The 23,328-nt window shown below is 41.5% G+C and overlaps 1 protein-coding gene across 4 annotated transcripts in view; it reads right to left on the minus strand.

The window, feature by feature from the left end:
* MAGI1 (membrane associated guanylate kinase, WW and PDZ domain containing 1) overlaps positions 1–23,328 on the minus strand; it is a 321,908-nt gene that overhangs the window by 169,304 nt on the left and 129,276 nt on the right. For all 4 annotated transcript variants that reach the window (XM_075287478.1, XM_075287479.1, XM_075287477.1 and 1 more), the window contains exon 2: positions 6,327–6,443. In XM_075287478.1, the coding sequence (XP_075143579.1) occupies positions 6,327–6,443 (117 nt within the window). The remainder of the gene's footprint in view (positions 1–6,326; positions 6,444–23,328) is intronic.

The following is a 23,328-nucleotide window of genomic DNA, read 5'->3' on the forward strand; positions in this document are numbered from 1 at the left end:
GATGTTGGTAACAATCACGTGATTTGGTGTTGGAACCAGCCTCGAAACCAGTTACAAAAAGAACCATAGAGGAATATAAGTATTGAAACACTCCCTTTAATTTACTTTGGAACCACTGCCTGACTTTGTGCTAGTTTATAGGTAAATGTTTGTGCCCGGTTTGGTTCATTACACTATTTTACGACTTTTTGGGTAAACATGACACTTTCTGTAACATTTTAATTGCCAGTAAATTAATTGAATCGCCGGCAAAAATCCTGTTAGTTTGTGATTAAAACGTAAAGCGTGGATTTTCCACCTCTAATTGGAGCGCTATCCGGTCATCGGGTAGTAATCTATAGAAACGCGTGACACTTGATGTAGGTTTTATTTGACTATGGCAAGCCAATGGCGTCTCCTGTTGTTTAAATGACTATAAACGTGTTACTATAGGGCCATAGCGCTCTATTGAATCTCATAAGCCCTGTCATAGATCACTACAATGAAATTAAGCGGGGGGGCCTTTAATTAAATTCATACTGTGGGATATACTTGTTACTATGCTTAACATAGCAAGAAAATCAAATAAGCATAGACTTCTCTTGCAAGGAAGAAATCCATCCCTTATTTATCAGGTTTTATAGAGAATTAAGTCCACCAAGGTCAATTCTTTCCCCATGAGAGCCGGATTTGATGAAAGGCTAAATTTAAAGTCAGGGCAATGCCATAAGGTCACCTCCCCAGGAGCGCTACACAAATTACTATCTATCCCACATATCTGCTATAAAACATCTGACAATATAAAAGGATGGAGAATAGAAATGGAAACCGCAGTTCAGGTGATCCAAGAGACACACGGTAAATATTATCATTACATTAACATAACAATCTCATGTTCAGATATGAATTATTAACTACGTAAGAGAAGAGCCAATATTCATTAAACTCAGCGAATTGAAAAGAATATCCTACACTTTGTGAAATACAATTTGTCTTTAATAATGTCATATCATGTCAGAAAAGGGAAGGAAGAATGGAAAATGAATGGATGGCAGAAAAGGAAAGACTGAAAAGGATGGAAAGGCAAAAAGGTTGAGAAGGGAGGACAGAAAGGAGGGAAGCGATGGCATAAGGAGGGAGGAAAGAGAAGATGGGGGAAGAAATGGCAGAGAAGGAAGGGTGGAGAAGGATGGGTGGAAAAGGAAGGACTGGCAGAAAAAAAAAACGGGGAGTAAGGGTGGAAAAGGAAGAGCAGAGAAGGAAGGGTGGAGAAGGATGGATGGAAAAGGAAGGACTAGCAGAAAAAAAAACGGGGAGTAAGGGTGGAAAAGGAAGAGCAGCGAAGGAAGGATGGGTGGAAAAGGAAGGACTGGCCGAAAAAAACGGGGAGTAAGGGTGGAAAAGGAAAGGTAGAGAAAAAAAAAAGGACAGAGAATGATGAAAGCTTGCGGAAGGAAGAAAGAAAGGAAAGGAAAGGAAGGTTGGCTGACATGGAAGAAAAAAAATGACAGGATTGGAATTAAAGACAGAAAAGGAAGTAAGGAAGAATTGTAAAAGAAAAATGGGATTGAAGAGGAATTGAGGGATGAAGAAGAGAAAAAAATGAAAAGGAAGTGAGTATAGAATTCTAAGGATGGACAGAAAAGGAAGGACTGGCAGAAAAAAACGGGGAGTAAGGGTGGAAAAGGAAGAGCAGAGAAGGAAGGGTGGAGAAGGATGGATGGAAAAGGAAGGGCAGAGAAAAAAAAAAGAAAAGAAAAGAAAAAGTATGCGGAAATAAGGACGGTTGTATAACATGGAAGAAAGAAATAACTGAACTGGAATTAAAGACAGAAAAGGAAGTAAAAAAAAAAAAAAGGGATTGAACAGGAATTGAGGGATGAAGAAGAGAAAAAGATGAAAGGAAGTGAGGATAGAATTCTAAGGGTAGATGGAAAAGGATGGAAGAAAAGGAAAGGTCACATTATCTGCTCTTGCAATAGATACAATTATCTTAAAATCCCCATTAAATCCCTACCACCACTAGGGGGCGCTCCATGAGCGGTACCAAAAGCCTACCCTATTGGATCCAGGATTCCATACTTTATCTTACAAACACAGCGATGGTTGAACATTCAACACATTTCTGCACATATGCTTTACTGCCTAATAAAAGGGAAAATAATCCTCCCTTATAAATAAGATATCGTTTCCCTTTAAGATTCATTTGTTTTATCGTTTTCCAGGCTGTGCACCTTATACGATCGGTGCTTTATAGCCGTCCGGCATGTATTTTTAATGTTTGCAATTAGGAAGCCAATAACGCTGGCCAATCTGCCACTGTCATCCTGTTCACACTAAAATCACTGATGTGCATTAGCTGCTGCATTATGGTTGATAAAACCTAATAATATGGTCTAGCACCCCCTACTTGTCTTGAAACATTAAGATCTTCTGTGTGGGAGAAAACATAAGGCTCTTTTGGCCTTCTTTCAATGACAAAATGCATTTCCATGTTCTCTAAATATTGTGTAGATCTTTATTATTAGCATGGGCTGGAATCCTTGCAACGTAACATAGGCACTCACAAGAGACACCGTGTCTATGGTGGGTATGTATAAACAAGCCCGATTTACAGGTAAGTCCTTGATATCAGCAATGTAAGGTGGTCATACACATGGCCTGGCCATCTAAGGAGTATGGGGTGTTCCAAATTTCCCCAACAGGTTATTTTGGACATGCTGAATTTTGGATCTTGGCCACTGACACATGACCACTGGTGGCGGTTTATCTACCATAAGAACAAAGGTTTGGGCATGAGAAAGCTCAACATGACCCTTCTATCTAAAGACATAAGTAATCGGAAAAAAGAAGGGTCAAACATGTTGAATTTCTTGCTGGAGTTGCTTTTCTGATCATGGCATCTAAGAGGTTGATTTATTTGTAGGTTCATTGGGCAGGGCCAAATGGTTCCCATGTGGTAAAATTGTGGCAGCCATTCAGTTTGCATGGCGTGGTGTCCGGCTTACCAGTGCTGTGTTAGGGCTTTATAGCAATCTAGCCAATTTCCCAGAAATTCCCAGAAGAATAACACATGGTGTAAGTGAGAAATAGAATTTGTTCCACAAAAAACAAGCCATAGCTAGGTCTACAAAAAAAATTAAAGCACATTATTACCTCAACATTCTCAGAAAGTATTTGACACATTTGGCAAGCCAAGTATCTATCTGCTTTATGCACAAAAACTAAATGTTATTACTAGAGATGAGCGAACAGTAAAATGTCAGAGGTTCGATATTTGTTTCGAGTAGCCCCTTAATATTCGACTACTCGAATCGAATATCGAACCCTATTATAGTCTATGGGGGGAATATGCTCGTTTCAGGGGTAGGCAACATTCGATCAAATTATACTTACCAAGTCCACGAGTGAGGGTCGGGCTGGATCCTCCGAGAAGTCTTCTCCGTGCAGCGTCCCTGCGGCATCTTCCGGCTCTGAATTCACTCTGCCAGGCATCGGGCCTGGGCAGAGCCGACTGCGCATGCCCTCACTACAAGAAAATGGCCACTTACAGTCAAAGCGGCCATTTTCTTGTAGCGCGGGCATGCGCAATCGGCTCTGCCCAGGCCCGATGCCTGGCAGAGTGAATTCAGAGCTGGAAGACGCCGCGGGGAAGCTGCACGGAGAACACTTCTAAAGGTAGGAGAAGAACCAGCGTTGATTGGCCAACTGTATAGCATTCGGCCAATCAATGCTGGTTCTGCATCGAACCTTTACATTCGAATAGCGAGTGGTACTCGATCGAGTACGAGTATTTCAAATACCGTAGTACTCGATCGAATACCTACTCGATCGAGTACTACTCGCTCATCTCTAGTTATTACCATTACTACTACTCGCAAAGTATGGCGGTAAGCACATCCCCATCGATACAATCTGGTAGTATAATAAGATCATTAGAAGTCGTTGCAAATTAGCTTTACTGTTTATACAGTATGGATAATATTGGAAATACTGTAATGTGGATCTACAAAAATTTACTCCATTGAGGATTGACCTCAAATCACTCCATACATGCTACGTAAGGGCCTCTACAAATGTACAGTTCAGGGACGTAGGAAGTTATTTTTCAGTACAATTTTTACATAAATAGGGTTTTCTAGAACATGGTGAGAAGTTCTGGAGAAGACAGTAAGTGAGGGCAAGATCAGTGTCATGCACGTCACGTAGAGGCCTTACATGGCTATTCTACGTAGTTGGTCAAAAAGACTTTGATACGTCTATGGCAGGGGTAGGGAACCTTCAGCTCTCCAGCTGCTGTGAAACTACAACTCCCATCATGCTCCATTCAGTTCCATGGGAGTTCCAAGAACAGCAGAGCAATTATGCATGCTGGGAGTTGTAGTCTTGCAACAGCTGGAGATCCGTACGTTCCCTACCCCTGGTCTAGGGATTCCCTTACCCCAACTTCACAAATGGGAAGGTAACCAAAAATGGATCGTCCACTTCCCAATGCTGTATGTATCCTGGGGTAAATAGTGGGAACAGATTTTCTATATTGAGCCTCTTGAATTTGTAAGACCCAACGATGTAAAGGAAAGGATAAGATTTGTCTACGATATTTAAGAAAAAAGAACCATTGAAATATTAGATCTGATATCTCTTCCCAGATCTTCCTGCAAATCATCTGTAGCAGGTTATACCAAAACCAAGATAAGTTTCTACGTCCTATCAATACAGACTCCGGCTACGAGACCAATAAATTTCCTACAATGTACATCACTCCGACTCCTCGGTACTAATTCACCGGCTGACTAATAATACTCGGTTCTGTTTCCCGGAGAGGTTCTTCATAAATCTCCACAATAAATTCAGATTGGCTTCCGCCATTTGTGATTTGTTTAGAAGATGGCGAGTGAAGAAAACAGGAAGTTGGTAGGGTCGCCTTATTTGTGTGCATATCTAAGACCGGTTTTCCGCCATGGCACATGATGGATATAGTAGAAGCCTCTCTTTGGCAGACAGTTTTTTAATGGAATATCAATGACACAGTTCTGTAGACTTATAAAGCTTTTAAAGAGAAGGACAGTAAATCAAAGCTCTGTTGTCCTTGTTTAGAGCGGAACCGTGTCCGACACTTCCATCACTTTATACATCGGATAAGTGGGTGAAATATGGCATTAAATGGCGTGCAGGCTACTTTGACGCTATACGTGATAAGAAACTATCATTGTCTGGACCTTTACCAAGTCCAGCTTGGGTAGTAGTTATAGGAGGTCCAGAGCTCACAGTCACAACCGGGCCCTGGTGCCAAGGAGGGCCCAAAGGCCCATCTACCATATAAGAAGATGAGTGATGATGCCATCTTGCATGTAGGTTACCATTCAGACAGTAGTTACAAGGGTAAGTAATGTCGTACAAGTATTGCTGTGACAATAGACTTATCTCCTCTTCCCTCTCCTATAAAGTTTATTGCCACGACGGCTACAAAAATTTCCTAATACATTTTTCAAACCTAGCAGTAGAGTAGACATGTAGATTGTTCACTTAAAGGCTCATCTTTGCAACGCGTTGTATAAAACACAAGAAATGGATCAACTATACACAATGCCTTGACTATAACTTTCCTACATTTTCATGTATACAGTTCCTATACAGACCTATGTGTCGCCATGGTTGGACTTGTTTGTAGTCTGTTATCATGGCAACACAAAGATCTGTTTAGAATCTGTATAAACTTTATGAAGCCTGACTTGCAGTCATCTCGCTCTCCCTTCTTATTAACCAATGATAATGTAAGAGGGAAACAATGAAAGAAGGTAACAAAGGACTGTAAGATCAGACATCAGACTACACACGGGGTTTGTTTGTAGTCAGGGAGAAATATAGCATTCGATAGAAGCGATACGCACAGAATAGTAGATACTTTAACCAGGGATATTTGTAGACTACAAACAATAAAAAAGAAACGGAGAGGAGTATGAAGTATGGAGAGGAGTATGACCGAAGGAACAGACTACACAGGGTTTGTAGTCTGTAACTAGAGACACATAGGTCTGCCTAGGGACTGTATACACAAAACAATAGGCCACCACTGACAACAGCAGTAAAAACCAGTTTCCTCGCTGTCCATCCTATTCCCATAACTCAAAGAAGATGGTACGTAGGAGTCAACGACAAGTATTAGTACATACAGTAACACAAGAATCAAGACTAACCCTATCACAAGAATTGTGCAATCCGGTCAAGTTCAGAGTCCAGTAGAGATTGTCAGGACTGGGTACCATTCACCCAAGACTACGAGCATATAAAGGGCATATCCAAAAACATCAGCAATGGCGGTATTTATAATTAGGATTTGTACTCACAAGGCACTGCATGGCGATAAAGATTATTTCGGATTATTTGCTGCAGCTCATGGTCAGGCGACGCTTTCTGGAACCTCTGGTTTAGATAATGCCGCAGGTCCTTGTTCAGACGACTTCCTGTTAAGGACAAAAAACAATAATGGGGAGGAGTTATATAAATTTACATTTCAGTTAAAAAAAAATTGTAGGTCCATGTACATGGCTTTGTATCAGCACAAAAAAGGTGCTAGTGCCTAGCAAGTGGCGACAACAGGGCGCAGACCAATACTCAAGACCCAATATAAGGTCCAGGAATTTTTTCTTTATTTGGGGGACCCTCCGAACAATTGCAAATAGAAGAAAAAGTTTAGTTTAGACATTAGACATGCAATACAAAAATATACAACATACACGGGCTCCCGTACAATAGTTCAGTGTAAAATAGTCGTTTAGAAGAGAAGAATTGGAGCAAATGGAGCCTTTAATGACGATATACCAGGCAGAAAGAATCGCTGGAACATTATAGTTCACTAAGAGAGGGATGAATTTGCTGCGGGAAGGAAAGTTACACATCCACATTCTGCAAATTCAGCAAATGAAAGTGTACAATATAAGTGCGCGGTAATGTCCCCGCTATGTATGTACATTTATAATAAGAGGCCGGCGATGACACTGCAATCCCGAGAAAATGAGTTTATCTACTTATAATGGCAACGACTTGGTAAACAGAATAAAAATGAGACATTAATAATCCCTGGCTTATCATAAAAAGATCTCATTTCGAAGGAGCAGAATCTCCAGATTTTAATGAAGTTGGTCACTATTTACCACCCCTATGATAATATACTGAATACAGAGTATCCTACTGCGAGAACCCCCAGCGATCACTCTAATCTGCAAGAAGATCCTGCAACAAGTTCTATTTCCCCACAGCACCACCACAGGACAAAGGAAGTATTACATAGTTCACACTGAAGTCTGCTATTTGTGTAATACATGGACATGTCGGGTCCTCCAGAATAAGACACTGTTTGTAGCCGCTCTATTCTACCTAATAGACAAGGGACCTGGATAGGGGTAATGAAGAAACCTATTATGTCTGGGGGCTTAATGTGAGGGGTATAGAATGAACATCCAAACCCTGTCGCTGGAGCCTTAGGAGGCCCAAACCCTATCTGTCCCCATATGATTAGACCAGTACTATAAATATATGATGCTTGGAGGGCTTGGTACAAATTTTTCAATGGGGTCCAAAAGCTTTATGATCTACCCTAAACGGATACAGAGCAAGCAGCCACACCTTGGTCCTGAAGCCTTAGGGGCCCATAAGTTGTCTCTTCTCAATATGAGAAGACCAGTATTCTAAACAATGCATTATGGTGGTGGGCCTGTTACAGATTTTGCACCAGAGCCCAAGAGCTTCTTCATATACTTTGGGATAAAACTTGAGGGGTACAAAAGGAGCAACTACACTCTGACCTTTGAGTCTTAGGGGTGCCTTAGGGTGTCTCTTCCCAATCTGAGGAGACCAGGAGTATAAAACAATACATTATGGAGGGGGCCTGACATAAATTTAGCCTAAGAGCTTCATAATACACCTGTGGACATAACTTGAGTGGTAGAGATGAACGACCACACCATGACGCTGGAGTCTTAGAGGGCCCATAGGACATCTCTTCCAAATATGAGGCGATCAGTAGAAAAAACAATACATTATGCTGGGGCCTAGTACAGTGTTTGCACTGAGGCCTAGGAGCTTTATGATACACCCAAAAGTATAACATAAAGGGTATCGAAGGAGTGGCCACACCCTGACCCTAGAGTCTTAAGGGTACAATATTAGGAGATTGGTAGTATAAACAATACGTTATACTGGGGCCAGGTACAGATTTTGCACTGGGGCCTAGGAGCTTTACGATACATCCATAGGTATAACATAAGGGATATCGAAGGAGCAGCCACACCCTGGCCCTGAAGTCTTAAGGGTACAATATTAGGAGATCGGTAGTATAACAATACATTATACTGGGGTCTGGTGCAGATTTTGCATCAGGCCCAGGAGATTCACGCTACGCTTTTGGATATGTACACAAATCATTGCTATATACAGTATGTCAGCGGCCTTTACTATCCCACTTGTGCTCACACTATCCAGGCCCTAATTGATCCATTTGCATTTTACGCCTTGAACATCAGTGTTTGATATATACCACATATTGCATACAAGACCGCGGCCGCCATCACAATCACGGCATCGACTTATTACAAGGATCATCCACCAGGCCCCTGTTCTTTTCCAGAAACTGATGTGCACCACGCTTTAGAAGGCTTTAATAATTCCCTGCTTTTATGTGGATTAAAGATCTATTTTATTAATAGAGCCTGGCTCTCCTTGCCGTAACCTTTACTCAGCCTTCCTCCACGTCTCCTATACAATACCGCATTAACTAGGGGAAAAATGTATGCGTTCTTCAGCAATTTATCTGCAACCTCATTAGAGATCACAAAATATCTAAGAACCAGGTAATGCATGATCATTGGAAAAAAGCCGGAGTCCTAAGTGAGGAGCCGTCATGCCCAGATAATGGTCTGATTACCGGCGCGCGCGGCTCCGTAATATCATTAGGGAAATATTATTTGTGACCTTAATGGCATTCATGGAGGCCGTTTGTGAAACTGACCTAAGATTGTAAAACGTGTGTCAAATTATGGAAATGTGTTCTGCCGGGTGTAATAGAGTGAAACCGATGTCTCACGGGAATAAGACGATGTTATTTGGGGGGGAATATACATTTTTCATGTTTGCTGAAAATGAAAGTTATAGATAACATTGCAAACGGAGTCTAGAAGAATCACTCAGCTGCTTCACATAGATTTTGGTTGACCCTAAAAATTGTGTACAAATATGCCCATGGAGGACAAACTTACAGATAAGTAGATGTAATAGACATCATCAGAAAAGTAATAGTTAAAGTGCAAGAAAATCCAAATATACTTGTCCTGGTGCTCTAGTGTCTTCCACAGTTTCTGGGTTCTTTGTTCCTCGCCGCACGTGAGTCAATCAATGGTCTAAGGAAAAGATCCAGAACCTCACAGGTGACATATGTGAGTGACGTCCTTAGGCCACGGATTGGTCTCCACAGTCATGTGCAGCGAGGACATCCACTGGAAAAATTCCCAGGACACAGTTGGACAGGACCACAGTGGAAAACACCAGAGTACTGGGGACAGATGAGTATAGTTTTTTGTTTTTTCTTTCATCTTTCCTGGCCTCGTTGCCAAAAATTGTTCATCCTGGACGACCCCTTTAAGACCCACCAAAACTTCTACACTACTACATAGGTCCTGTGGAATCACTGATCATAGTGCATAGTAAATAAAGCACAAGCCAAGTGTCCACTAGGTGTTACCAAAACTGTAAAGAGTCATGAGTCTACAATAAACCCCTCCCTAATGCCGGTTCTCTGCGGTTATTTGACGGAGCTAGGATATGCCCTTACAAGATACACACACACCCTTCTCTGCAGTGGTGCATGCACATTAAATCGTTGAAGCCTTTGTCGACAACAGGCGAATGTTGGTGGCTATCCCAATGGGATGTACAATAGCAGTGTAGTGGATGGGAATCCCATTTATACAATGAAGAAAGCGTCTTATGCTGCGGGTTTTCCACCTGCAGCATGTTATTTATTGCTATAGGCTCGGCCATGGTTTTCAACTTTTGGAATACAAAGTTTGGAAGCCAAAGCACGACAAAGCAGCAGTGAAAACCAAGAATTATGGCTGTTTCTTGCTCCGGACATTGCGCCGTAGACCCATCCTAGGAGGCCCTAGCATTAAAGAAGGTTTATAGCCGGACATCCAGAACACTTTCTGTTTTCAGATCCACCATTGGTTACGACCTGCTGAAGTAGAGTATGATGATACATGATGACCCCCATATAGGTATGTTTCGACTCAACTCCACAGTCCCCATGCAGCATTCTGGTGGGATCCAAAATTCTGATAGATTCCCTTTAACGAGAAGTTCATTTTCAGACAAAGGAAATTTTCTCTTATAGATCTTTCTGTGTTTCTGTTCTTTCCATTGGGAAAAAGCCTGAAACCGCCCAATGACAGCTCCAACTCTTCTCCATTTCCATCACACAAATGACATTTTGTACCATCTCATCCTTGTCTGTTCTATTCTCGTCTTGCAGCTGCTATCTAAAAGTGATTACAAATAATGGGCCTATAAAACTCATCAATAATTGGAAGAGTCACGGGCCACATGCCAACAATGACAAGGAAGAGTGATTTACACCAGTCATGTATCGGCACAGCTGCCGGTCTCTGGTTTCATTACTATTTCACCCATGAGGTCAGAGATTAATCAGGAGAAATGATCATTTGTGCGGCGAAATTCTACCAAAATTCTACAAAAAAAACAAAAAACACCTTCATAAATCAAAAATTCCAAAATCGGAAAATAAAAGGTTTAAAATACATATTGTTATTCTGCATGTCATGTGTTGTCTCTTGGACTTCATCCTTGCAAACACGTTTCGAAACATATGCTTTACCTAGTGCCAACCTGGCACTGTGACTATTGTCGGCACCGTAGTAGATTTGGCTGGAGCTCGGTTTCCTATTAATAGAACGATTGACACCTAAAATAGAGCAGCGCTGTGATGCACCAGATCCATTCTAGCGATAGAAAAATCCAAAAAATTTTTAAAAAATCCAAAAAGATAAATAGGAGAGACTACGTATGATATAGATTCTATACCCCTAGGCTCATCAGAATTTTTTATGAAACTTTTGCAATTTTTGTAGTATTTTTTTGTTGACTTAGTTTGTACGAGATGAAGAGGAGAACAGACAAGGAACGAACCAGGAGAAATTTTCAGATTGGGGTATAAAATCATGGCCACTTTTTTTTTGGTATTTCTTTCTACATATCAAAGCATAAAGAATACAATGGGCTCTAGATATTGGTCTGTACCATTTAAGGATTAGAAAAAAGGGTATTTTTTATTTCCTCCAGAAACTGCGACAATTTTCATAGTTAGGGTGCATTCACACTGAGTAAACGCTAGCTTATTTTGTAGAATAAAATTACACTTGTAAATTTTGCTATCCCATTGACTTCAATGACATTTTACAGGCGTATTTTTACAGGCGTATTTTTTACAGGCGTATTTTTACACTTGTAAAAAAATATCATTGAAGTCAATGGGATAGCAAAATTTACAAGTGTAATTTTACTCTACAAAATAAGCTAGCGTTTACTCAGTGTGAATGCACCCTTAGTGCGTTATGCTGCAATACCAGACAAAGCCAATGGACAAGAGTGGCGCTTTTTCTGGATGAAATAAAGAACATTAGACCTTCTTTTCTAATTTTGGATGATTGAAAGTTCGCCTTGTGTCAGTGTATGTGTAGAGAAGACTGTCAATCATTGAATGTGGGCGGAGTAATTAGAACGCTCAGGATTGACTCTGCCTTTTTCTCCTGGAAAGTATTCCTGTTCCAAATTTATCACAGAGCTCAGCTTCTCTCCTCTATCCTATATCACAGAGCTCAGCTTCTCTCCTCTATCATATAACCCTGTATATCACAGAGCTCAGCTTCTCTCCTGTATCCTATAACCCTATATATCACTGAGCTTAGCTTCTCTCCTATATCATATAACCCTATATATCACAGAGCTCAGCTTCTCTCCTCTATCCTATAACCCTATATATCACAGAGCTCAGCTTCTCTCCTCTATCCTATAACCCTATATATCACAGAGCTCAGCTTCTCTCCTCTATCATATAACCCTATATATCACAGAGCTCAGCTTCTCTCCTGTATCCTATAACCCTATATATCATAGAGCTCAGCTTCTCTCCTCTATCATATAACCCTATATATCACAGAGCTCAGCTTCTCTCCTCTATCATATAACCTATATATCACAGAGCTCAGCTTCTCTCCTCTATCATATAACCCTATATATCACAGAGCTCAGCTTCTCTCCTCTATCCTATAACCCTATATATCACAGAGCTCAGCTTCTCTCCTCTATCCTATAACCCTATATATCACAGAGCTCAGCTTCTCTCCTCTATCATATAACACTATATATCACAGAGCTCAGCTTCTCTCCTCTATCATATAACCCTATATATCACAGAGCTCAGCTTCTCTCCTCTATCCTATAACCCTATATATCACACAGCTCAGCTTCTCTCCCTTATATCCCGTTCTCAGGTGGGGCAGCAGAAATTTACTTGAGATATCCACAGCTATTTTCTCCTTAGAACACAAACTCCCTCAGCCCTTACTCTTTCGTCTACATACCTGACAATTCAATCACAGACATTTCCCACTTCTACACCTCGCCCCCTCTGTTCTTATATATTGTAGTCATTTATTTATAAGCTACACTTTGCATTCCAATTCAGGATTGACTGTAATCCTACAATAAACCCCCACACAACAATCTACATTATAAGCAGAACCCTAATCCTATTGTTTCGAGTTACCTCTTGGGAAATAAGCGAGCTCGTTTCCTTGCATGATAACTCTCATCATAAATGGTCTTTTTTAGAGCTACATTAGCTGACAGTCATTTGAGTCAGTTTCACTCAATAAATCTCACAGTACGTGTGCAGTCTTGGCTCGGAATTAATTTGTCTGATGTATTCCAGTGATTCTCAGCACGGACGCCGCCGTCTGTCCGAGTAGAACACTCAAGACAAATATTAAAGGACTTCTATCACTGAAGAGTTGGCGGTAGAATGGAGGTAGCCTAGAGAATACTCTAGAAGTGGAAAAAAAATCTGGTGGTTACCGTCCAGCAAACATGGACACTTCTGACAACTTTCTTGCCCTTGAGCACCACAAGAGCTGCCAACTTCACTTCAAAGGCTGCTTCAAGTGTTGCATTCGCTGGAATTTCAAGGTGTAAATCATCACATGACACGTTGTCTGGTTTTATAGGGATTTGTGCATGTGTAAACAGTTCTCTACCACTTCAACAACATGGCTTTGTGTTGGTTTTACGGGATTGGGTTTTGAGAGGTTTCTCTTTTTGGTTTAAAAACAGAATTAATGAGATGTTTTACAAGAAGAGGCAATAAGACATAGGCTAGGAGCAGCCAAAAGAAGGAGGACTACATGGTTGGTGTCCTGGCCCTACTAGTCCTTCGAGAAACCCAACCTGTAATGGCAATAGGGCCAATGCCAAGCACGAGAGGTTAGATCATGTCTACTAAGTCTCTGCGACGCTCATGCCAGGTCTTACTGAGATCGAAACGTGTTGCCTGAGTTGGTGTGTCCTATATCTTGTCATATACCTTTCTCCCTAGTTTGGGATCGGAGGTTGGGATCCCAAAATGGAACCAGTGGCATCAAGAGATCTCTGTGAGAAACTCACCTATGCCTTATGCCTCTGCACGTCACTGGGGCAGATCTGTCATGGCTTAGTCTCCAGTTTTCTAATTTACAATGCATGAAAAAGTTGCAAATTTTTGTGCAAAATTAAATTTTTTCACAAAAATTTGCAACTTTTAACAAATTTTTGTCTTGCAATTTCTGGAAAAGTGGTGTGCTATGGGCAGGGCCACCAGTCCTGCCAAACGTCTTATCATCTACGCCAGTTCAATGATGGAAATGATCCCTGAAATCATAATGTGTGGCAGATTCCAGTGCAGGCACACGGCCTGTCAGAGGGTGCACCTAATTTATAAAGACTCATTCAATCCCTCAGAAATGAGGTGTACCATCCCCAGGGAGTACGAATGTGAACAAAATGCCAGTCCTCCCAAAATGTATTTTGGTACTTTGATGGTCCATAAAGGGTCAGCCACCAATGCAATAATATATGGAACTGCCCAAGTAAAGTAAGTAGCTTTCAACATGTGAATCTCTATTTGCAGAACATTTAGGGAAGCCACAAACTCCCCCCAAAACGCAAAGGAACCCAAAATTTTAGAGCACATGCTCCCTTTGAGATACATTTTTGGGACTATTGCATTTTGGGGACATATGATTAGCATCCTATTTTACAATATATCTTGAAGAGAAATATTTTCCAATCAATGGCCAAATTTTGGTAGTGGGACACAATTACCAAAAGCCACAATGAGTAAAACAGAATACAGGGGCTTCTCAGCTGTCGATGGGTTTGTCCACTCAAGAAAACCCTTCTTGGATGATCCTATTAAGACCCTTGTTCACCACGATGGAAAACATAATATCTCTCCAGTTCCAGACGTTTTTGGCATACAAGACATGAAAATTTTGCAAATATTTGCACAATTTGGGTAAATGCCCGCAAATTTGCAACTGTTCCCCCTTTTGCACCATCCTCCAGGGGGTGGCAGTGAGGGCTGTGGTGTTCACCAGATTTATGATGATTCATGCCAGTTTAGTAGGCCATCTATAAGCTGGTGTAGATTTCAGTGACGTTGTACGGCCTGGTAGAGGGTACGTCCAATGTATAAGGCGGCATGAGACTTCTCCTAATCGAGGTTCAGGGGATATGAAGACTGGTATTAAAAAATGGTATGTCTAGGTATTACACTGACAGACCATGGATTTCAATGTCCACCACGTAATGCTTCATTTCTCCCCTGGTGGCGCTACAGAGCAACCAAACACCTACCACCAGGTTGCCCCATACACGACTACCGATAGTGAGAGGTCCCAACACGGGGATGCCCTGTGATCAGTCTGAGGACCTTTCCAAAAGCTTTATAAAAGCAGACACCCCCTTTATTCTTCAAATCTATACAAGACCAATCAACTAGGCCTCAAAACTAGCAAGCAATAACAGTACTGCTTTCACTTTCCAGCGCCGTTATACTTAGCCCTGATTGGTTGCAATGGAAACTAGCTCGAACAGGCCATTAATATTTGACTCCTAGAATCGGCGTCTCCCTCTATGAACGATTTGAAAGAATTCCTAGAATATTTCGCCCCCTAACGAAATTCTTCGCTCTTTAGATCTGCCAAAACCAACAGCTCATTGAACACCGTCCCGGCAATTATTCTATTATCCTATCGATATCACCGCTCCAAAAAATCGGAAGCAACCGTGCGGCCCTCCTGCCAACTCGCGCCTTGGCACATATACCTGTCCTATACCGACGCCACGAAATGTGCTGCGACTCGACGACGGCGGAAAGATAAAGTTATTCCGATAACAGATGTACACATCTGTTACCATGGCAGCGGCTGCTAAATTTACAGTGCGCCCGCTACCTATTCCTAAATTTACATAATGAAGCAGCCAAAGGGCAGGAATCCAGCTGTTAAAAAATTAAAAATATGAATATAAGGATAATGGGTTAATTACTAAGAAGGCAATGGAGACAATAACAAACCCCAATACGAGACGCCTCCAAGAACGACTGCGCCCGCGAAGGAGCTGATCACGGTGCACTAATTTAATTGCTCTTCTGCATCTGTTCTTGGCATCAGTCAGAGGAGAAGAGAAAAGATGCAAATTTAGTGCAGTGTCAGCTGTTAAAGTGTCATTTAAGTTACTACGCCAAAATCTACTATGCACGTACAGCGTCTTCCTCCAAAGTGACTCCGACTTAACTAGGACACCCCTCTTACACCACTATGAGGTCATATTATAGTCGATCCTGGAGTAGAAGGGGTTAACACACTCCTATTCCTAATTCCACTATAGATTTTGTGTTAAGACTTCCTCGTTTCTTAAAATTCTCTCTTAAAAGGGGTTTACTTTTAACAACCTTGATCATACCCAATGGACAGTAGGGGTGAGCCGATCTTGAGATTTCAGGATCGATTTTAAATTCCGATTTCCGATCAATTCCCAGCCGATCCCGATCGTGAAATTTGCTTGATCGCCGATCGGGATTCGATCTTTCCCGATCCCGATCACTCAACCCTAGTCAATGCTTCTCTATAGGAAAAGTCACTTGTAGGGTTGAACCGATCTTGAGAATTCAAAATCCGATTTCCGATCATTTTCCAGCCGATCCCGATCGTGAAATTTGTTAGATCGCCGATCGGGATTCAATCTTTTCCGAACCCGATCACTTAACCCTAATGGACAGGCATTGCCGCTCAGCCCTATGTAAGTGAATGAGATGAAAAGGGTTGTGGGTAATGGATACTGATGACCTATCCATAGGATCGGCGGGGGTCCAATACCCGGAATCCGCACTGATTAGCTAATTCAGTTGCCAGAAGCTATCTACAAGGTATATGCCCAGGATAGTAGAGCTGCAGATCCCTGTCGCCAGCACTACAATATATGGCTCTGTACACTGTATACAGCTTCAGGCTCTGTACACTGTAGCAGGGGCTCTGGGGAACTACAGCTCTACTCCCATTCACTTCAATAAGACCAGAACAGATTTCGTCCATATACCTTGAATATGGCTCCCAGCAGCGAATCGGGGCACGATGTAATAGTTCAGATGAAATAGTCAGTAGGTCCGGCAGACATAGTATATGACCAGCGTGAGAACAAGTGACACGTTTAGCAATAGATTACTTTGTCACTTGAATAGGTTCAGGTGCAACTCCGAACATATCCCCTATAGAAGAGGGGCGCTGTTTTTGGATACATAGCAGACCCTTTTCTAAAAGGTTAGACAATTCACACAATACAGAAGAATGAACTACTAAATGGAAAGCTGGAAAGTAAAATGAAGGACAGTCCTATAGTGTTAGATACACGTCATATAAGTAAAGATAATGGAAATATTTCCAACAGTCCTTAAACACAATGTACAATGCTAATTCTGAACACCTCGTCTAACACCCACATAGCATATAGTACAATGCTGAATACTCCCTATACAGGCGGCGAAACAAAGAACTGCTCAGACAAGAAGAGACATCCGGCCCGTCTCTTATAGAAGTGATACTACACGAGAGCGTCTACCGGATGGTCAGACATTATATCACATCCTACAAAAGAGAATCCATCCAAATCTGAACAGTTCTCTCCAGCAGCACTACCCATTATACCCTGGGAATAGGGGAAGATCAATTAAGGGCAATACTGTAGATCTGCACCTTGACCTAGAAGTGAACAAGACGCCTGCCAGATCACTTTCTCTTTCATATACAGAATGCACAGAACATCGTCACATTAAAGGGATAATGCACATGATTATATCATATATCACACTTGTTTTTATGGACATGTAAGTGCACTGGGGGTGGCGACTGATTCACGAGATTGGTCTACAGATGGCCTCAAATGTGTTAGCCCCCCTACAGATCATCACCTACTGCCACCCCTTTAGTGTTAACTGACATTTTCCACATCCACCTCATTACATGTATGCAAATCAGGCCACGCCCCAAATGCACTTGCAGGCTGATCTGCATAAGAAGATGATCATCTCTGCATGGCTTCATCAGTTTGTGGCCACAAAGCTATGATTCGGCTCCCATGACCGCCCCCTACACGGCACTGTATAGGATTTAGTAGGCCTGCTAGACTCCCTTTAATTGTCTTTGTACAATCTTCTCTATGTCACAATCTTGTATTGACTCACTAACTAATGAATAGACGGCAAAGTAAAGACAAATGCTCAATGAAATCTCTTCACCACCAGCAAAACTCAAGGTAACATTTAACTAAAGATCCAATTGTACAATAATATTTAATAAGAAAGGAGATACAGCTCTTACCATGGCCGTCTATAGCAGTGACGCAAGTCTCGTCTCGAGTGTGACTTCCTACTAGACGGTGGTTGCCTATGTGCCGGCAGCACAGCGCTCCGACAAGTACAGACGACAAGTATTTTTTACAAGTCAGGGAAAGTTCAACGCCTTTACAGTGTCTTTAATATTCACGCCCCTCGCAAAAACCTGTCATTAGGGAGAGAACGTCGGGGCAGAAACGAGGAAGCGCCGTGCCAATAGATACAAGTCACTAGTAGGAAGCATCGGAGGTGTAGGTGTGGGCTGAGAAGTGACTTTTGTTCCCAGGAAGCGACTGCGATCCTGCGTGAGATATGTTAATACGGCGATGGCGTCTAGAGCAGATAGACAACTTAATGTTCTAAGTGAGGTTCTTTGGGATCACCTGATAAGATGACTCTAGGGGCCCACCATCAACAACCCCAAGGAAATAGACTACAGTACCCTTTAAATTTGGATGTCCTCCATTATTGGTTTAGGGCCTACTGGAGGATCCTCTGGTACAGTGATGGGTCAGTCCACTAGAAGAGCTAAGGATGGGGGCAAATGGTATAAGACATCTAGAAATGGGCAAACCTCTCAAGATTCATTTTGGGTGGAGTAGAGAGGCCCCAATACGCATTCGATATTAGACGGTTCTACCAATATTGGCAAATTCATCATCAACATCAACCTAATGTGTCCGACCAGCTTTAAGGTCTTATAATCTGTTGGGTGACAAAGTGGCATCTCCTGTCCTTTCTTAAGACGTACTTGTCAACTCTGCCCAAAAATACAGACAGCTCTCGATAAAAGGATGTCTCCTATAGGCACTGGGCTCGCTGTCATTCTATATGCAACGAGCGCCCGTCGCAAAAGAGAACTGTAGCCAAGATGACTGAATATCTAATATCCATTTTTCTCCTTGATACCAATCTCCTAAGGTTGTCAATTTTGGCGCCCAACCTGACTGGGCACCTGCAACCCAAAATTTGTTCCGAAAACCTATGAAGAACCAGTTCTCTAAAATTACGGTTTGAGCAGTGCCCCTTGTACACATTAGGATAATGGACCACAATTTCGATACCTACCTTTTGGCCCCCTTTAGCTTTATGGCCCAGGGTGTGTCTGCTCTGAACCCCCAATAGCTATCCCTGTGATAATGGGTACTTGTGTTATATGGGCACTATATGGTACACCATAAGGAGGGGTGCATCAATAGCGAGTACTGCACAGAGGATCATACATCCTAAGCCTACAGTCACATGATGGATAGATAACTATTACGCTAGGAGTTCCTGTATACTGTTCAAGTTGGGAAATTCGGCAACTTGAAACTTCATCGTATCAATCTGGGCAAAGGCAGGCCTTGTTTGCATTAATCCATAATATGTTTTTTCTCTACAAAAGTTCAAAGGCTATGCTTGCTATTACAGCATTCAAGTGAATGAGGCTTTGATGCAATACCGCACTCAACCTATGACCAAGGGTGGCGCCATTTCCTAAGAAACTTTTTTTTTTTTTTTTTTAATCTCAGAAATCCCAAAATGGACAAAACTCAAAAGGAAAACTGATTTGGTCTAAAATGAAATAAAATTGCATATTTTATGATGGATTTTGTGAGTTGATACAAGTGAACGACTTGAAAGCTGTTTACAACAAAGGCGTGAGAATTCGGCTGGTATAAGGCTGCAGGCCATGAGAAGCAGCCAGCTACAGAGGGATCTCTTATCTGTCAGAGCAGTAGAATTCCTTAAGGCTCTTAAAGGCACGACGCTGATAATAAAAAAACGTGCACTTTGAAGCCTCGAAACCAAGCGATAATTACACCATTAACAGAACAGCATACTATATAAACACTACATAGAAGTGTATGTAAACTCATAGTTGCCCCACAGGCTTTGTTTTCAAGGGGGAAAGCACATGGCCCATTATAGATGTCAATGGTTACCTGTCATACTATGAACATGCCAAGACGCCAGCAGTATGGTCCGTAACTGAGTGGCTGCAGCGATCACGTGATGGACTCTTATGAAAAACAACTGGAAATATCAGAATCCTAACTGAGTTTTACTTGATTCCCTTCTGGCACCTGTGGAAAGCGGCATAGACTTTGGTCACATGCACTTGCTGCACTACCTGGCCCTAAACGGAACGCAATAAATTCAATGCCCTAAACATAATGCCATACGTTTTCACTAGTGGTTCCATTTCACAGCTAACCAAGTTTGGACAGAACTTTCCAAAAATTGTGCTTTGTGGTTTGATATGCACGAACATCATGGTAGCCATCACGCAAAAGAAAGGAGACAGCAGAGAAGAAGAATCACATGACCTCAGGGATCTAAGTAGCCTATCAATAATGACTTTCATGACAGGGGAAAGCCAATCATAAGATCATAGGTCAGAGGTGTCTGGCAGTATAAAAAATCCATTTTGTGGGGAGAGATTAGAGAGATAGGGTCTCAGACAGTGACAATGAAATATAGGTAGGCTAATACACAGATACACTTTGTGGGGAAAGATTAGAAAGATAGGTTCTCAGACGGTCACAATGAAATACAGGTAGGCTAATACACAGATACACTTTGTGGGAAGAGATTAGAGAGATAGGTTCTCAGACGGTCACAATGAAATATAGGTAGGCTAATACACAGATACACTTTGTGGGGAGAGATTAGAGAGATAGGGTCTCAGCCTACCTATATTTCATTTTGACCGTCTAATACACAGATACACTTTGTGGGGAGAGATTAGAGAGATAGGGTCTCAGACAGTGACAATGAAATATAGGTAGGCTAATACATAGATACCCAATGTGGAGATTCTGATGAAGTCTAGTGTTAGAATTAAATACACTTTGTGGGGAGAGATTAGAGAGATAGGGTCTCAGACATTGACAATGAAATATAGGTAATATAATACACAGATACACTTTGTAGGGAGAGATTAGAAAGATAGGTTCTCAGACAGTCACAATGAAATATAGGTAGGCTAATACACAGATAGACTTTGTGGGGAGAGATTAGAGAGATAGGGTCTCAGCCTACCTATATTTCATTTTGACCGTCTAATACACAGATACACTTTGTGGGGAGAGATTAGAAAGATAGGTTCTCAGACGGTCACAATGAAATATAGGTAGGCTAATACACAGATACACTTTGTGGGGAGAGATTAGAGAGATAGGGTCTCAGCCTACCTATATTTCATTCTGACCGTCTAATACACAGATACACTTTGTGGGGAGAGATTAGAGAGATAGGGTCTCAGACCGTCATAATGAAATATAGGTAATATAATACACAGATACACTTTGTGTGGAGAGATTTGAAAGATAGATTCTCAGACGGTCACAATGAAATATAGGTAGGCTAATACATAGATACCCAATGTGGAGATTCTGATGAAGTCTAGTGTTAGAATTGGAGAGGAAGAATAAAACCCCCTATAGTATAGGATGTATTAAACAGGCTCTTTGTTACCATCACCCTCAATCGTTTACCCATATCGGCCATATCAGTTTCTGCCACTTAGACATTACCTTGGTGGTGTTTGCATTAGAGACCTAAACAGGGGGGTTAGATATAGTCCTAGGAGCCCTCAGAGTAACAGACACAACTTTGTGAAACTCTCTATTTGCACTTCCGCCTCGAACCAAAATGGACATTTGGTACAAACCAACAAACCCTAATCGAACCTTGAAAGTTTTGCTCATCTCCAGCAGTGGCTTCTGCCCCCAGAATTATATATTATGTCTAGACTAGCTGGTACCCGCGACTTCGTCTGCGGTGATGGTAGCAGTGGGTATATACAGGCGCGGGTAAGGTTTTCGTACTGTGTATAAGGTATGGGATATGAAATATAACTTTGTATCTTGTTTTTGCTGTAATTCAGAGAATACGTGAGACTTTTGTGTTGAAGTTACTTTGTATTTGAGCTGCTATATATACACGGTGTTGTGAGAAACTTTACATAGTGACTCTGGGACAGAAGTATTTGAAGTTAACCCTTTCCCGCCGATGGCATTTTTTGATTTTCGTTTTTGACTCCCCTCCTTCTAAACCCCATAACTTTTTTATTTCTCCACTCCCAGAGCCATATGAGGTCTTAATTTTTCCTGGGACAAATTTTTCTTCATGATGCCACCATTATTTATTCTATATAATGTACTGGGAAGCAGGGAAAAAATTCAGAATGGGGTGGATTTGAAGAAAAAATGCAGTTCTGCGACTTTCTTACGAGCTTTGGTTTTACGGCGTTCACTTTGCAACCAAAATGACATGTCCCCTGTATTCTGTGTTTCCTTACGATTCCGGGGATACCAAATTTATATGGTTTTATTTACATTTTGACCCCTTAAAAAAAATCCAAAACTGTGTTAAAATATTATTTTTTGAAAAGTCGCCATATTCCGACAGCCGTAACTTTTTTATACGTACGTGTACGGGGATGTATAGGGCTTTTTTTTTTTTGCGGGACCGGGTGTACTTTGTAGTTCTACCATTTTCGGGAAATGTTATTGCTTTGATCACTTTTTATTCAAATTTTTATCAGAATCAAAACAGTGAAAAAATGGCGATTTGGCACTTTTGACCATTTTTCCCGCTACGGCGTTTACCGAACAGGAAAAATATTTGAATAGCTTTGTAGAGCGGGCGATTTCGGACGTGAGGATACCTAATATGTATGTGGTTCACAGTTTTTAACTACTTTTATATGTGTTCTAGGGAAAGGGGGGTGATTTGAATTTTTGATCCTTTTTATTTTATTTTTTAGATTTTTTTTTACTTTTTTTTAAACTTTTTTTTTGCATTTATTAGACCACCTAGGGGTATTGACATGGGTGGGCGGTGTCGCGGATTGTCAGAGCGGTGGGGGTCGACAAACATGGCTGCTCCGGAGCGTTAAAGAGAGCCTCCTGGCGTATCATTAAGGTGAGGGGCAAAGTGGTAAAGTATCTGTATATGTGATTGTGTGGGGTTGCTGACCTCTTCTGTAGAGGGCAATATGAATTTTGTGGCTTGCTATGGTCCAAAGTGTGTGAGATTGCAGAGATGGTGGTGTGAGTTTGGGTTTTGTGGGGGTCCTGGCACAAACGTATGTGCGCTATTGTGACGAAAAGTAGCCTATTGTTTAATCGGGTGTATTAACTATGTTTGTGGAAAATTTCAGCCAAATCGGTGGAGCAGTTTTTCCGTGATTGAGGAACAAACACCCGAACATGCAAACACACACAAACTCACAAACCCACAAACTCACAAACTTTCACATTTATAATATTAATAGGATATGAAATTTACATCTTTGTATTTAGAAATAAAATATCTGCTCTGACCACTATAAAGAGATATTAGGAAATTAGTCAGCACAAAAA

Source organism: Leptodactylus fuscus, chromosome 9 (genome assembly GCF_031893055.1).
Source record: "Leptodactylus fuscus isolate aLepFus1 chromosome 9, aLepFus1.hap2, whole genome shotgun sequence".
NCBI classification, from domain to species: domain Eukaryota; kingdom Metazoa; phylum Chordata; class Amphibia; order Anura; family Leptodactylidae; genus Leptodactylus; species Leptodactylus fuscus.